The sequence below is a fragment of the Triticum dicoccoides genome, chromosome 5B (genome assembly GCF_002162155.2).
Source record: "Triticum dicoccoides isolate Atlit2015 ecotype Zavitan chromosome 5B, WEW_v2.0, whole genome shotgun sequence".
Taxonomy (NCBI): domain Eukaryota; kingdom Viridiplantae; phylum Streptophyta; class Magnoliopsida; order Poales; family Poaceae; genus Triticum; species Triticum dicoccoides.
The window spans coordinates 455,512,427-455,528,114 of NC_041389.1; the positions used below are offsets into that span (position 1 = coordinate 455,512,427).

At 41.6% G+C, this 15,688-nt stretch overlaps 1 protein-coding gene and 1 pseudogene across 1 annotated transcript in view; one reads left to right on the forward strand and one right to left on the reverse strand.

Annotated features, from left to right (window-relative positions):
• Positions 1-12,108, forward strand: part of LOC119309728 — a 13,321-nt pseudogene extending 1,213 nt beyond the window's left edge.
• A 487-nt stretch (positions 12,109-12,595) lies between these two features.
• The window catches only part of LOC119310691 (vacuolar protein sorting-associated protein 52 A-like), a 10,223-nt gene continuing 7,130 nt past the window's right edge, over positions 12,596-15,688 (reverse strand). Inside the window, exons 13-19 of the mRNA XM_037586349.1 lie at positions 14,762-14,862; positions 14,253-14,303; positions 13,891-14,070; positions 13,629-13,763; positions 13,467-13,541; positions 13,233-13,290; positions 12,596-13,113 (exon numbers count right to left, since the gene is read on the reverse strand). Of these exons, the coding sequence (XP_037442246.1) occupies positions 12,812-13,113; positions 13,233-13,290; positions 13,467-13,541; positions 13,629-13,763; positions 13,891-14,070; positions 14,253-14,303; positions 14,762-14,862 (902 nt within the window). The 3' untranslated portion in view covers positions 12,596-12,811. The remainder of the gene's footprint in view (positions 13,114-13,232; positions 13,291-13,466; positions 13,542-13,628; positions 13,764-13,890; positions 14,071-14,252; positions 14,304-14,761; positions 14,863-15,688) is intronic.

Genomic DNA, 15,688 nt, shown 5'->3' on the forward strand with positions numbered 1-15,688 from the left:
CAACAATGTTACTTATGCAACTGGTGAACAGTCTCATGAAGAATTAGAACCCCTTTGAGAATGTTTCTACCCTTCATGTACACTGTTTGGGCTAGACGAACCACGTAATCACCTAATTTAATTCTATTTGTTGTCACTTATTGAATATTTGGAACTCTTCATTAGTGAATACTTTTGAAACTCACATTGTTTAATTGTCTAAAAGTTGAGATTATACAATAGTACCCCCTCTATTCCATAATTCATGTCATGGAAAAAATTCATGAAGAATTATGGAACAGAGGGAGTACTTCACTGCTATGAAATGCATGGAACAAATTCATCATGTCATCTTTGGTTGCCTCCCAAAATACAAGGTAAAAGTCAGCCGGGAATCCATCCCGCCCGGGGGTTTATTATGTTCCCTTCAAGAGCTAGCCTCCCAAATCCCCTTTTGCATGAAAGGATCAATGAGGATTTCATTTTCCGTCGTGGGAAGCTAAGGGATATCTTCCTCAAAGCTCTAGACATCAGAATATCATTGTGCTCAAGAGACAAGACCAAATAAACCCTTGCAATAGTTTTTTTTGCGGGATCCGTTATAATAGTTGGTGATCTGCTCTTTCAACTGAGCCTCACTCACTACTAAGCCATCATCTATACCCACTAATAAAGGGAGGTGATATTCTTAGTCCGTCATGCTATTTTGCAAAAACTCCGTGATGTTTCTGGTAATCAATGTGTTGGCCCCTTTTAAGTCAGATTTTCCTTTTTGCAGAAAACCTCCTAATGTTTCCGGTAACAACCCGCGGATCAGTGTTAAGTTAGATTTTTGGCTTTTGTAGGAAACCCCTAATATTTAGATTAATCAACCTGCATCACATATCAAATACTTTTTAAAAAATATTCATATATTTTATACCCTTACTCCAATTTAACATGTTATATATAGAATTTGATTAGAGAATTTGAATATGATGTTATTTTACTAGTTAACCATTTTAGAAATGCTATTTAGGGTGCAACCTTAATCTATAGCACAGGATATGTATTTATTTCATACCGGTGTCGATCGGGATTGGAAATGAACACCTAAGCCAAACCAAGATTGAAGACAAAGAAACCATCTATAAAAAGCATGCACACCTCGTCAAAATCTCACAGGAAAAAAACAAAAATTTCATCTTATGCCGAGAGAGAGACGCCTTAGAATTGACAACATTCAAATGTGTTATGATTGTGTGAGCACTAAGGCCACTGTCAGTGAGGCTGGGAAGGAGGATAAGTGGCAATACAGATGGGATGCCATGTGTTGAAATAAAGGACATGGACCTATTGAGGTCTTGATTTATGGTTACTGCATTAACGTGCGGGCTCTTTTGCTAGTCCCTCTCTAATTGGAAAATAGGTTGCTTCCTATGCTCCCCATTAGTTGAGAATGCCTGAGTGACCTTAGACCAAGCAAGATGTATGAGAATCACAATAACGAAGAAGAAGGTTTAGTTTTAGTTGAAATCCTGAGGGTTACATGCATCAAATGATGCAGAGGCCGTTCTAACCCTATTTTTGAGGGGAAAAATCAGTTGAAAATCCATTCACAAGTGGCATATTAGTTCCTTGTAACATGCCCAATCAAGCAATCCCCTATTATAGTGGTCTCAAACTTCTAATTATAACGTACTTTCAAGCTCTCCTGTCTTGGCCAATAAAAGTCACAAAGTCATCATTCTTAATGCATCATTGCAACAAGTATTTCAAACCTCCACAAACCAATGATAAAATTCCACAGGAAATAGAAAAATACTACTTCCATGACCAAGCATACGGCATATTTGGCATGTCCAAGAAAATTCGATCATGGACGCTTTCAATGTTGGGAATATCGCTTATCGGAAGCTTATTGGTCGACCCAAGATAAGGATAAATCGGTCGATTTTCGGCATATCACTCAATTTATCTTATCGGTCAGACACGTGTAAGCGATAAATCGGTCAATTTATCAGCCGATTTATCTTATCAGTCAGACACGTGTAAGCGATAAATCGGTCAATTTATCAGCCGATTTATCTTATCAGTTAGACACAGGTAAGCGTTAAATCGGCCAATTTATTGGAATATCGGCTGATATCTTGAACAGTGGTGCCGCACTTTTATTGGCATGTCCAAATACATGCACCGACCCAACAATTAATCCAATTATATGTGATTATGTTATAACTTAATGCAATGGGAATTTAGATTCGTATTCAAATGCACTTTCTTGTGATTGTAATTTTAACTATTTTCAATAGAATATCATATAAGAAATTCAAATTATTTCTATCAATCTATCAAGACACAAGCTTTGCATTTTTCACGAAAAAATAATGCACTCCATTTTGAAATAAAGGAGTGTATTTTTACAAGAAAATAAATGAGTATATTGTACTCATGACATTCCATATAAGTTTTCTAAGGCTAGGATGCCTCGGAAATTCAGCTATGATATTTCTAAGTGATTGGAATAATATTTTTGGCCTTGTATCTCGTATCATGAATGCAATCTTCTTGTAAATATGTGTTCATAGTGTTACATGGTTACCCTTAAAATCTATATATTTAACAAACAGCAGGGCTCTCCCTGCTATGTTCCATAATAAGAGGTCAATTTTGTATTTCCTTGCACATGTGTGTTGTGTCTTCTGTCAAATATTAGCTTTTTGTAGCATTACTCGGTTGTTTTTTATGTCAAGGGAGCATAGAGGCAAGCCTGAAAATTAGAGTATTGACTAATAAAACCGTAAGGTCCAAAACTAAGTTTTTCTTAACCTTTTTCCTATCTTGAATGAACCGGTTAAGGTGTTGATACTGCAGATTATTCCACATATATTATTTGATAGTAACTTTCTTGTTCCCTTCTGAAAGCTATTGAATTACTGGAAAGCTACAAAGTGCAAGCCATCATTGGTCCCTAGAAATCATCAGAAGCTGTGTTCATATCTAATATTGGAAATGTAACTCAAGTCCCCATAATAATATCATTCACAGCAACAAGCCCATCCCACACTTCTGATAGTATGCCGTATCCAGTGCTATAGATAAGCAACCATGGTTCACTAAAAACTCCACATGTTTGGAATCCATGGTTATTTCCACTAATGGTCCTGAACTCTTATCAATGATTGTACAAAATAAGTTCAGAGGTTTAAGTGGTGAATTTGACCTTACACACAGACGCCAGCTTAAAGTTTCTGTGTTCCAAATAATAAATGTGGTTGAGAGAGGTTGGAGAGAAATCGGGTTTTGGACTGTGAATGGACTTTTACGGAAGTTAAATCAAGATTACCCTAAAAAAAGGACAAGCATCAATGCTTGATCTAAATCCTATAATTTGGCAAGGAGAGTCGACCGAAATACCAATGGGCTGGGAATTTCCTAGAGTTGGTAAGAAGCTTAGAGTCGGTGTGTGCTCAAGCGAATTTACAGAGTTTATAAAGACATACAAAGATCCTATCACAAATGCAACAACAGCGAGTGGCCTTTCAATTGACATATTCGAGGAGGCAGTAAAGAGAGCGCATCGTCCGTTTTCTTGTGAATACCTAGAATTTGACACTGCTGATGCACCAATTTCCGGAAGCTACAATGATTTTGTTTATTTGGTCTATCTTCAGGTAAGAAGTAATTAATAAAAGGCAATTTCTCAAATTGTAAAGAAAAAACTCGTAGCTCAAACATTTTTGCAATGTCTTAATTTTCTTCCACATTTCCATCCAGTATTTTGTTCTGCATTCAGGCCACAATATTATACACGAAAATGATGCCAACGAGAAAGGCTCATTCTAAATTTTTTCTTTCTCAAAGAAAAGCAACTCAAAAGTTTATTGCTTGCTAAAATATTACTCTTTGTTGAACAACTAAGATTATACTTGTTTAATCAATCTTAAAATGTAGATATCCCTTTTTCCTTAAATATATAAAGCTGACTAATTTCGTTGCAGGAATATGACATAGCGGTTGCAGATATTACTATAAGATCCAATAGATCATTGTATGTCGACTTCACTGCACCATACACAGAATCTGGAGTAGGGATGATTGTTCCGGTCAAGGAATACGTGAATACAGACATGTGGCTTTTCTTGAAACCATTGAGCACTGGGATGTGGTTTGGCAGCATCGTATTCTTTATCTACACAGGAATTAGTGTCTGGCTTCTAGAGCATCTAAATGGCAATGAACATGTTCATGTTCCCTTTTCACTCAAACAGTTGGCGATTACAATATTCTCCATTTTTGAAGAGAGTTGAGTAAACATTACTTTTTCTTGGATCTTTGTAGAATTTAGAACAGCATTTCAATTGCATGGATAAAGCATTTGTTGCACTATATCAAAATAACAAGCATCGAAAAATTCCTACAACAAAGATTACTACATTGATCTGACTAAACATCTCTATGAGACTATTGCAGTTTAATTTTGTCAAACAACCTGTCAACCTGTCACGTTGTATCTCCCGCGCCAGGAGTCCATCAGGAGATATGCGCCGCACCAGGAGTCCACCAGGAGATAGGCTAGGTAGTTAGTTGATATCTATCTATTGTAACCTACTCTATCCCTTCTTCTCCAAGTCTCCTGTACGATCTCATGTATGCGCTACAGGGTTGTTGCGCCCCTGCCTATAACACGTACCACGCCCCCTCGCACCGAGGACAAGGCGTTTCCGCATATCGCACATGGTAATCAGAGCGATCCTCCCAAAGCCATCTAGCGATCCAATCTCCAGCCATGTCTTCCTCCGGCGCTTCCCAGACCAACCTCAGCGGCCAAGTCACGGAGAAGCTGACCCGCACCAACTATGTCCTCTGGCGCGCGCAGGTGACGCCGCAGCTCAGGGGCGCGGGAGTCTTAGGCTACGCCGACGGCACAACACCGGAGCCGGCCAAGTTCCTCACCACCAAAGATAAGGATGGGAAGGAAACCTCTGCGCCCAACCCTCTCCACCCTTTCTGGGTCCTGGAGGACCAGCAGGTGCTGGGCTATCTCCTCAGCACCCTCACCAAGGAGGTCCTGCTGCAGGTGACCACGATCACCACGGGGAGCACGCTCTGGACGACGCTCGCAGGTATGTTCTCCTCGCAGTCTTTGAGCCGTGTCAATAACATACGCACGGCCCTGCTCAGCGCGCAGAAGGGCTCCCAATCGGTCACCACCGTCTTCGCCCATATGCGTGGCCTCGCCGATGAGCTGGCGGCCGTCGGCAAGCCCCTGCAGGACGACGAACTCATCAGCTACATCCTCCACGGCCTCGACATGGAGTACCAGTCCTTGGTCTCTGCCCTCGACGTCCTCAACACCCCGCTCTCTTTCGATGAACTCTTCTCTATGTGAGTAACTTTGATCAATGGGTGGCCATGTACCAAGGGTCGGGCGGCTTCAAATCTTCCGCCAATGCCGCGACCCACGGCCGTGGCGGCTCCTCCTATCGCTACCGTGGCCCTCCTCGCTCCAAGGGCAGGCCCGGCGGCAGCGGTGGCCGCAACACCAGCGGCTCCAACTCCCGTGACGGGCGCCCCTCCTCCAACAACACTAGGGGTCGCCGCAGCGGGAACAACAAGTCTCGCCCGGATGCCGTGCGTTGCCAGATCTGTGGTAAACTCGGGCACTCGGCTAAAGACTGTTGGTACCGTTTTGAAGAAGATGAGGCTTCTTCCAAAGATGAGGAAAAGGTTGCTGCCGCTGCTGATGGTGCCTACGGCGTCGACACAAACTGGTACCTCGACAGCGGCGCCACCAACCATCTCACGGGTGAACTTGAGAAAGTAACCCTCCGTGAGAAGTACCCCGGCAAGGACCAAATTCACACCGTGAGTGGGGCAGGCATGAGGATCCGTCATATTGGTCATTCAGTTATACATACCCCTCATCGCAAAATCCACCTTAGAAAAAATTTGCATGTCCCTAGTGCCAACAAAAATCTCCTTTCTATCCATCGAATAGCACTTGACAATCATGTCTTCATTGAGTTTCATCCTTTTTTCTTCTTGATTAAGGATTAGGCCACGAGGAAAATCCTATATCGAGGTAGATGTGTTCGAGGGCTCTACCCATTGCTTCCGGAGTTCAGCAGATTCAATAAACAAGCCCATGGTGTTGTCAAGCTTTCCTCCACACGATGGCACGATCGTCTAGGACATGCTTCTTTTTCCTTAGTAGAACGTTTGCTTAGAAAGAATAAGCTCCCGTTTGTTGGTGAGCGTTGTGTTGAAACCATTTGTAATTCCTGCCAAAGAGCAAAAAGTCATCAATTACCGTATCCTATTTCTACTAGTGTTTCTACTCAGCCTTTACAATTAATTTTCTCGGATGTTTGGGGTCCTGCCCCTAGTTCGGTTGGTAGACACACATATTACGTAAGCTTTATTGATGACTAGCAAATTCTCGTGGATCTATCTTCTCAAGAAACGATCCGAGGTTTTCCAAGTGTTTCAAAACTTTCAAGCACTCGTTGAAAGAAAGTTCAACAGCAAGATCATTGTTGTACAGTCAGACTAGGGAGGGGAACACGAAAAACTAAATTCCTTCTTCCAAACACTTGGTATTTCTCACCATGTGTCTTGTCCACATGCTCACCAGCAAAACGGCCCGGCTGAGCGCAAGCATCGCCACATTGTTGAAGTGGGTCTAGCTCTCCTAGCCGGTGCCTCTATGCCTCTTAAGTTTTGGGATGAGGCTTTTCTCACTGCTGTACACATCATCAACATGCTTCCTAGTCGAGTCATTCACAATGAAACTCCTATAGAAAGACTCCTTCACACCAAACCTGATTACAAGTCTCTTCGAGTTTTTGGTTGCGCCTGTTGGCCTAATCTTCGCCCTTATAACAATCGCAAACTCATGTTCCGCTCGAAACAGTGTGTCTTTCTTGGGCATAGTGCTCAACACAAGGGCGTAAAATGTCTTGATGTGTCTACTGGACGGGTCTATATTTCTCGCGATGTAGTCTTTGATGAGACGAAGTTCCCCTTTGCCGACCATCACCCCAACGCCGGTGCTCTTCTTCGCAAAGAGATTCTCCTTTTACCGTCACATCTAGTCGGGTCTGATCAAGAGGGAAATAACTGTAATGATTCAATATTGACTGACCCTCCTAATACCTTGTGTGAGCCTTGTGATGATGCAGGAGACTATACAGAAAAAAACAGAAGTCAAAACAATGTGGAAATACCCAATACAGAGCCATATTTTATGTGCTCCAACCAGGGGAACAAATCCCCCTCGGGATATGCGTCGCCAGATATGTCAGGCGGATCGTCTCCGGGATCCGGGCAGCCAGACGCGCCAGACTGGCCAGGTGGATCTGCACCAGAATCCGCGTCAACGGCCTCGCCAGGCGCGGTCGGACGGGGGCCAGCGCGCGACTTCTCCGAGCCAACCACGCGGCGTCCCGCGGCTGGGGAGGAGGCCTCTCCCGCTCCGTGCCAACCAGACGCTGACACGCGGCGCCCTGTGGCTGGGTCCTGGTTCCCAACTCAGCCGCTCTACTACAAAAGGCACGACCTGCGCCGCCCGACAGGTGCGGCTCCGACAGGCGCGAGATCACGCACTGATGGCCCGCTCTTGCCATCATGCGCCCATGATGAGCTCCACGGGGCGGGATCTTTTGTGACCGCTGCAATGCCTGCGTCTTCACCACCCGCCGCAGAAGATCCAGCTCGCACAGATCCCGCTGTTGCTGCGGTTTCAGGATCTGCTGCGGGATCGTCTGTGGCACAAACTGCTGCTGCATCATCTCCGCGCCGTACACATTTGCAAAAAGGAGTAATACAGCCTATTGATTATAAACATGTGACAAAATATGGCATGGTGTGTTCCACAGGTGAGCCAGGTGAGCCGCACATGTTTGAAGCAGCACTAAAAGATGAAAAGTGGAAGAAGGCTATGAATGAAGAATTTATAGCATTGCAGAAAAATAAAACGTGGCATTTGGTTCCTCCAAGACAAGGTAAAAATCTTATTGACTGCAAGTGGGTATTCAGAATTAAGAGAAAATCTGATGGAACAATTGATCGTTACAAAGCTAGACTCGTTGCAAAGGGCTTTAAACAACGATATGGCATAGACTATGAGGACACATTTAGTCCTGTTGTGAAAGCTGCCACTATTCATCTTGTTTTGTCCATTGCTGTTTCCAAGGGCTGGAGTCTGAGACAGCTAGATGTGCAGAACGCGTTCCTCCATGGGGTTCTGGAAGAGGAAGTGTACATGAAGCAACCTCCTGGGTTTTTGTGAACAAAAATAAACCTTCCTATGTGTGCAAACTTGACAAGTCACTGTATGGGTTGAAACAAGCTCCAAGGGCATGGTATTCACGCCTCAGTCACAAAATGCAAACACTTGGCTTTGCTCCTTCTAAGTTTGACACCTCACTGTTTATTTACAATAAGTACAATACATACATATTTGTACTCATATACGTTGATGATATTATTGTCACGAGTTCATCAGATGAGGCCATTACAGGACTGTTAAAGGATCTCAGCACTGAGTTTGCTCTTAAGGATCTTGGAGACTTGCACTATTTCCTAGGGATTGAAGTAAAGAGACATGATGATGGACTTCATCTCTCCCAAGAAAAGTATGCAGCAGATCTGGTAAAGAAAGCTGGTCTACAAGGTTGTAAACCCTCACCCACTCCTTTGTCAAGTTCAGAAAAATTGTCCCTTACAGAAGGGCAGCCTCTAAGTCAAGATGATAGTACAAGGTACAGAAGCCTAGTAGGTGCACTTCAATATTTAGCACTTACTAGGTCTGATATTTCTTTTGCTGTCAACAAAGTTTGCCAATTCCTTCATGCACCCACCACAGTTCATTTGACTGCTGCAAAAAGGATTGTTAGATATGTCAAGAACACTCTTAATGTTGGTCTCAATTTCAGTAAGTCACCATCTACACTTGTGAGTGCCTTTTCAGACTCTGATTGGGCAGGCTGCCTGGATGATAGGCGGTCTACTGGTGGTTTTGCAGTCTTTTTTGGTCCCAACTTAATATCGTGGTGTGCAAGAAAGCAAGCTACAGTCTCTAGATCCAGTACAGAGGCAGAATACAAGGCACTGGCAAATGCAACAGCAGAGATTATCTGGCTACAATCCATTTTGAGGGAACTTGGTGTTAGAGGCACTCAACCTCCATGTTTATGGTGTGACAATCTAGGTGCTACCTATCTCTCTGCTAATCCAGTTTTTCATGCCAGGACAAAGTACATTGAGATAGACTTTCACTTTGTGAGAGAAAGGGTTGCCAATAAGCAACTTGAGATTCGTTTTGTGCACTCCAGAGATCAAATTGCAGATGGGTTCACAAAACCTTTGCCTACTAGAAGCTTTGAAGATTTCAAACATAATCTCAACTTGATGAAGTTGTGATTAAGGGAGGGTGTCAAACAACCTGTCAACCTGTCACGTTGTATCTCCCGCGCCAGGAGTCCATCAGGAGATATGCGCCGCACCAGGAGTCCACCAGGAGATAGGCTAGGTAGTTAGTTGATATCTATCTATTGTAACCTACTCTATCCCTTCTTCTCAAAGTCTCCTGTACGATCTCATGTATGCGCTACAGGGTTGTTGCGCCCCTGCCTATAACACGTACCACGCCCCCTCGCACCGAGGACAAGGCGTTTCCGCATATCGCACAAATTTATCTTCAAAAGTAAACTAGATCTATTTGATTAATAATGCTTAACAAATGCAGTATGGAGAATTAGAGGGAGGAAATGACATAATCCAGTTTGTACCTGCTTAAAAGAATAAGAAATGTGCCTTTTCTTCTACTTTTTTTGTGGGAGCATTCATGGCGATTTTATTGATTATAGAGTAAATTTACACTGTTTGATAGTATCCCGCGAAGGAAATTAGGAGGGTCCTCTTGCATCATAATCAACGAGGTACCCTCCACGTTACGAGCAAGGGCGTGAGCCACTATTGTTTTCCCTAGGAGAATGAACAAACGGAATAGAAGCTATGACATAGATGCGCCATTTCTTAATTGCACTTCACTAGAGAGAAAATCTATCTCGCCATTCAACAGTGTCCTTATTTTTTGAGATAGAACAGTGTCCTTATTTGAATTAGTGAAAAACTAATTATCACCTAAAATAATGAAAACTAGTGCTATGACTTGCATTTATCACCTAAAATAATTGAAGTTACATATGCTTTCTAGCAAGTCCTGGAATGGTGTGCATTACAGTATTCCACCTTTGAAATTTCTTTAGTGTCTTAATAAAGTCTTGATTTTCATTTCTGCAGAGGAGCTGAAACACTTTCTAGCTAGAATCATTCTACGTGTATGGAGGGTTGTTCTGCTAGTACTTGCAGCAAGTTATACATCAAGTTTTGCATCAATGCTTGCAGTACAGCAGCTTTCACCAACAGTGACTGATGTTCATGAACTCCAGAAGAATGGGCAATATGTAGGGTTCCACCAAGGTTCCTATATAGAGGGTCTACTGCTGGATATTGGTTTTCATACATCAAAAATCAGGCCCTATGCTACACCTGACGATTTCTATAGTGCTCTTTCTAATGGAAGCATTGCTGCGCTTGTACATGAAGTCCCATACATCAAACTTTTTCTCGCAAAATACAATGGTAGCGCCTATTTACAAGAGTGTAGGATTTGCATTTGTAAGTTTAACTACACTCACTATTCTCTTGAAAAGATAGCTACCGAGGCATGCAAATGCTATGCTTATGTGTTCCCCTTGATTCCAGTACCATATGTCACCACAAGATTGCATTATAAAAATTCAAACATAATATACATACATGTTCTGAAAATCAATCATAAATGGATATTAGGGCTATCTAATAGCGTCCCGGTGGAATGATGCAATTTTAGGACAGACACGGAAAGTAATAGCAAAATGAACACAATCATTTTTTCTATAAATTTAACTACCATACACGACAATATATATGCAAGAGGCTTGGAGATACCATCACATAACAACATAGATCCATACATTTACTCTCGAAAACTTTAACATGAGCTGATATTTGCAGTTGATCACACTTAGGCTCTATTTGGAATTGCATTGGATTATGATAAATAGTCTCTATCGGTTGGTTTACTTTTAGATATCTAGGTGTTTGGCTATCTTTTTTTTTCTAAATCAAATAGTATATTTGCATTTGAGAACATATGAGATCCCATTTGGGAGGTCAGCATTGATAATACTTCATCTGACTGTAATTTGATTTACCAAACAGATCAATAGACTTTTGACAACCTTTTTAGAACAACTTTATAAGTAAGTACTCCCTCTATAAACTATTATAAGAGCGGTTAGATCACTAAAATAGTGATCTAAACACTCTTACATTAGTTTACGGAGGGAGTACATCATAACGTCTGCACAAAAATCAGAAACTAAGCCTGAAAGTGTTTAGTGGATTATTATTTTTTGCTATTTAAGCAACTTTTGGCATGATTCTCTGAAGGGTATGGTACTACTAAGTAATAAAACCATCATACCATGTGCTATTATATCAAGGGGGGGGATTTGTTTTTCAGGCTTTTATAGAGTCAGATATTGTCAGTGGAATAGCATGTGCAGCTTATAACAATGATCTTTTTGCTGATTAGGCGCTTCCCAGGAATTCTCCGCTAGCTCCTGAAATGTCGAGGGCAATAGTCAACATAACAGAAGGAGATACTATCATTCAAATTGAAAAGAAATGGATAGGTCAAAATAGCCATGAAAATGATGGCACACTTGACGGTTCAGACGCCATAACTTTTGAAAGTTTGGGGGATTATTCGCTCTAACTGGAATTGTAACAACCTATTGCCTTTTGGTAGCCATGGTGATGAGCTGCTACAAAAAATATCGACAAAATGCAGGGAACATAGGAGAGGTGGCCAAAACGAATGTGGGCATGGGCAAAAAGAAGAGGAAACGGGAGAACAAAGGATATGACCAAAGGGATTATGGACATGGGCAAAGGAGAAATAGGAAATGGAAGAGCAAAGAGATCAAAAGAGCAATTGGAACGGAAACGGAATTGATAGGGAGCCAAACAACACTCTCAGTGCTTTACAATCGGAACAGAAATGGTCACCAGCTACCCATATCAGTGCATCACTGACTCATATCAGTGCACAAATTAGTCACGGGGAGTCTTTATTAGCTCAAGTTAGTTCCAAACTGAGCAAAGTTCACCTTTCAGGCTCAAAGATGAACAAATAATTAACCGTGAGGGAAGCTGGCTAGGCTGAACTTGGGTATGTGGAATTTGCTATGCATGCAGAATCATGTAAATTTTCAGTCTACTCATGCTTCGGTTCACCTTTCAGGCATCGTTCAGCAGCAGCTGAAAAGAAGATCTAACCGGTCTCATTATATCATGTATTTTTCCTGTAAAAATCAAAGAATGCTCACTATGAACCAACTAGGCTATATTCTCCTTCAGTAAGAACATTTCCTTAAAAATAATTTGCATCTATGAAACGCTACGGCGCTTTTGTAACGATCTAGAAAAGGTTGTGTTGCATTGGCATTCTAACAAACACCCTAGCTGCAGTAACCCGACATTTGTATGGAATTCACGAACTGTCTGAAGAGAAGTCAGGCCATGGGGGGTTTCAGAAATCTCATAAATTCACACATTGCAGTCGAGGAACCTTGATACATACTACTGTTTATGTATCTGTAGAAAGCCCTGTTCTTTTTCCAGTAGCATGGCATGGATCAGAGTTTCCATTAACAGCGTAAGGATACATACACCACATCCCTCCCCTCCCCTCCCCTCCCCTCCCCTCATTTTAGTGTACATGGCAGGGAGGAAGTAACTAAAAGGTCCTAGAGTATTTCTTGATCTCGTACAGGATGGAGGATATGGAGACCAGGTCCTTGTTGAGCGCGGACCCGCCGTTGACCCTCTTGACGCATTCGGTCAGCCTCGTGTAGTACAGGAGCAGCTGTGTGAGGGCCGCCTTCAGGATCTCCATCCCGCACAGGAAGTTGCTGAAGGATGTGATCACATCCTTGTGCATCAGCTCGATCGCGGCCTTCCATCGGTTCACGAAATCCTTCACCAATGGCTCCACGTCGCCGATGTTGGCCTTGTCTGAACTCGAGGCAGGGTCTTCCGCTAATAAAAAAAAATTCAGGCAGTCATTTCTTTGACATAAAAAATTCAGGCAGTTATTGTAAAGAAAGAAAGAAATAAAGAAAGACAACACAATGTTGTACCAGAATTCTAGTACTTACATGTACGCGTTTTAACAAACTTGATCAAATCACTGAAATGCTCCAGAAGCACTTCCTCCTGCAGAAATGTTTGTTCATCAGATCAGCCTATGCTCCATAAGAAACCAACACCCAACAACATTGCTGGCATCTATTTGAGCTCTAAACCGGGAATGAAATCAAGAGAATGTGGTGAGCAGTATTTCTCTGGCCACAAAGAAATTCCGTGCCATATAGGTAAGACAAAGCGCATACCACATATATTGCAATGTTGCTCTTAAGAACCTCCTCGAAGTGAAGTTGTGTTTTTCCACCCTCAGTGCCAGCTTCCTGTATGACAAAGATCACAACAGATTTGGAAAGGCAATGCATATGGTATTTTTGTATTGTAACTGATGCTAACTCAAAAGTACCAACCTTCAATATGGCAATTGTTAAATCATAGTTGTTTATCAGGAAAACAGTTTGCATCTTTGGTTTAGGGAACATCTTGGCCAACTTAACAAGCAAGTCTTCAATAGCCATCCGTAATCGCTCAAGATTTAGATCAAGCTGCAAATGTAGAAACCACTTCTTAATTCCCATAGGCTACAAAAAAAAGGTCTTCCTATTGCATGGCAATGTGGTGAAGAATTCCAGAAAGGTGAATACTGGGTTGACCTGCATGTGATCAACTAACCTGACCATCCCCATATTCAACATTGAGATGAACAAGAGACGCTGTAAATTCAGCATATCTTCTTGTTACATAGTGAGGATGCACATCATCCTCCCAAAGAGTCTTAATATTAGCATTCCGCAAGCTGCTCAAATGCAAGTCAAAGACCATCTTGAAGCGAGGCCAAAGTGACATGTTAACCTGCCCATTGTGCAACATGAAAGATGATTCAAACTAATTTTGGAATGTGGAACAGAAGACAAAACTCTCATCCAATTTAGCATGAGCTTTCCTAAAGGTAACTCCCACATTGAAAAGGTAACTCTCAAGTAAAGTTGATTTAAAAGTTGGAAGGAGCAAACAAGGAAGGAATCAGAACAAACCTTGTCTAGGTAAGAGTCCAAACATGGAATTCGCCGCTTAAACATGATAAGCTGCACAAACATAAATTCCATTCAGATTTATGATCCGCATGGGTCATGTAAGCTTTGCCACACATTCAGTTACCAATTTACACAGGGTTGCGCCACTTTATGGACTACTTGAAATAATCTAACATACAGAAATCTAGAGATGCTCTTGCAAATAATTTATCAGCTAATCCTTAAGGAATAAAATAACATAAGAAGGGGGAGGGTAATTTTGGCCAGTTTCTGGTGAAAATCAACCAGAATAATCTAGCAAAATGACAATTATCTCTTGCTGCCTTGCCTGTTTAACAGTAAATATTGGACTAGAACTAGTTTATAAATTACAGGGATATCCCTCTACGGAACATGAAAGGCTGCAACCCTGCAACCACTTTCAGAACATAAGCTTTCTTAAGTTTTACTCCTACAGCAGGAATAAATCTTTAACTAGTTATTCCTTCATAAGATAAAATGAGAAATACCTGGTGCTGATGAATTATCCGAATCATAAGCATTATTCCTATTGCATCGTAGCAGTTCAGAAGTACAGCATCGAAATATTCATCGACAACTTGAATTGGTCCTGAATAAAACAATCGAAACTTTCAAATCATTTGCCTCCACCATAATTATGAAAAAAGATGGTAAGGTCAATGCCAACTTCACCAACATAGTGGCACTTTTATTATGACAAGGATAAGAATATAAGGTAAGTGTTTGTTGGAGTAACTCATAAGCTCCTCAACCTTTCTAAACTATTAACTTAACATGCACGCTACCATAGTGGCTTTACTGCAAAAGAAGATCTAACCAAGAGTGGGCTTTTAAGTTTACTAGCTAAATACTCGTGTGTTGCTATACAAGTTCTCTTAAATGCCTAAGTTATTACATTTGTCATCCTAGTCCCTAATTTGTGCAAATAAAAATATATCTCAAAATATATATTAAACGAATCAACTATTGGAAATCGTGATACATCTGTCTACAACAGAATGTATGATAATTGTGGTATGGCAGATCTCTGAAGGTGAACGGGCCGTCGCCAACTCAGATATTTATAGAAGTGAAGATGAAGATTTGTCTAGTTTACACTACGATAATTACGAAGCATCTGAACCATAACTGACATCAACCAGTTGTACACTCATATAATCCAGAATAGTACAACCAACAAATAAAAACATGCATACCAGTTTTTGTTTTAACATGCATATTGTTTTATGCTGACACTGGGATTTGTCAGGCAAGCAGACAATAGCAAAGCAAACAAGGAGAGTTTTTAGTGCAAATAGATCTTTGGGTGCTAAAGTGACAACTGACATGTAACTGTGAGTGCCACATGGACTCATGCACAGCCGTTTCACAAATAACTGAAATCCCATCCAGTGACACGGTGGGAGTTTACATGC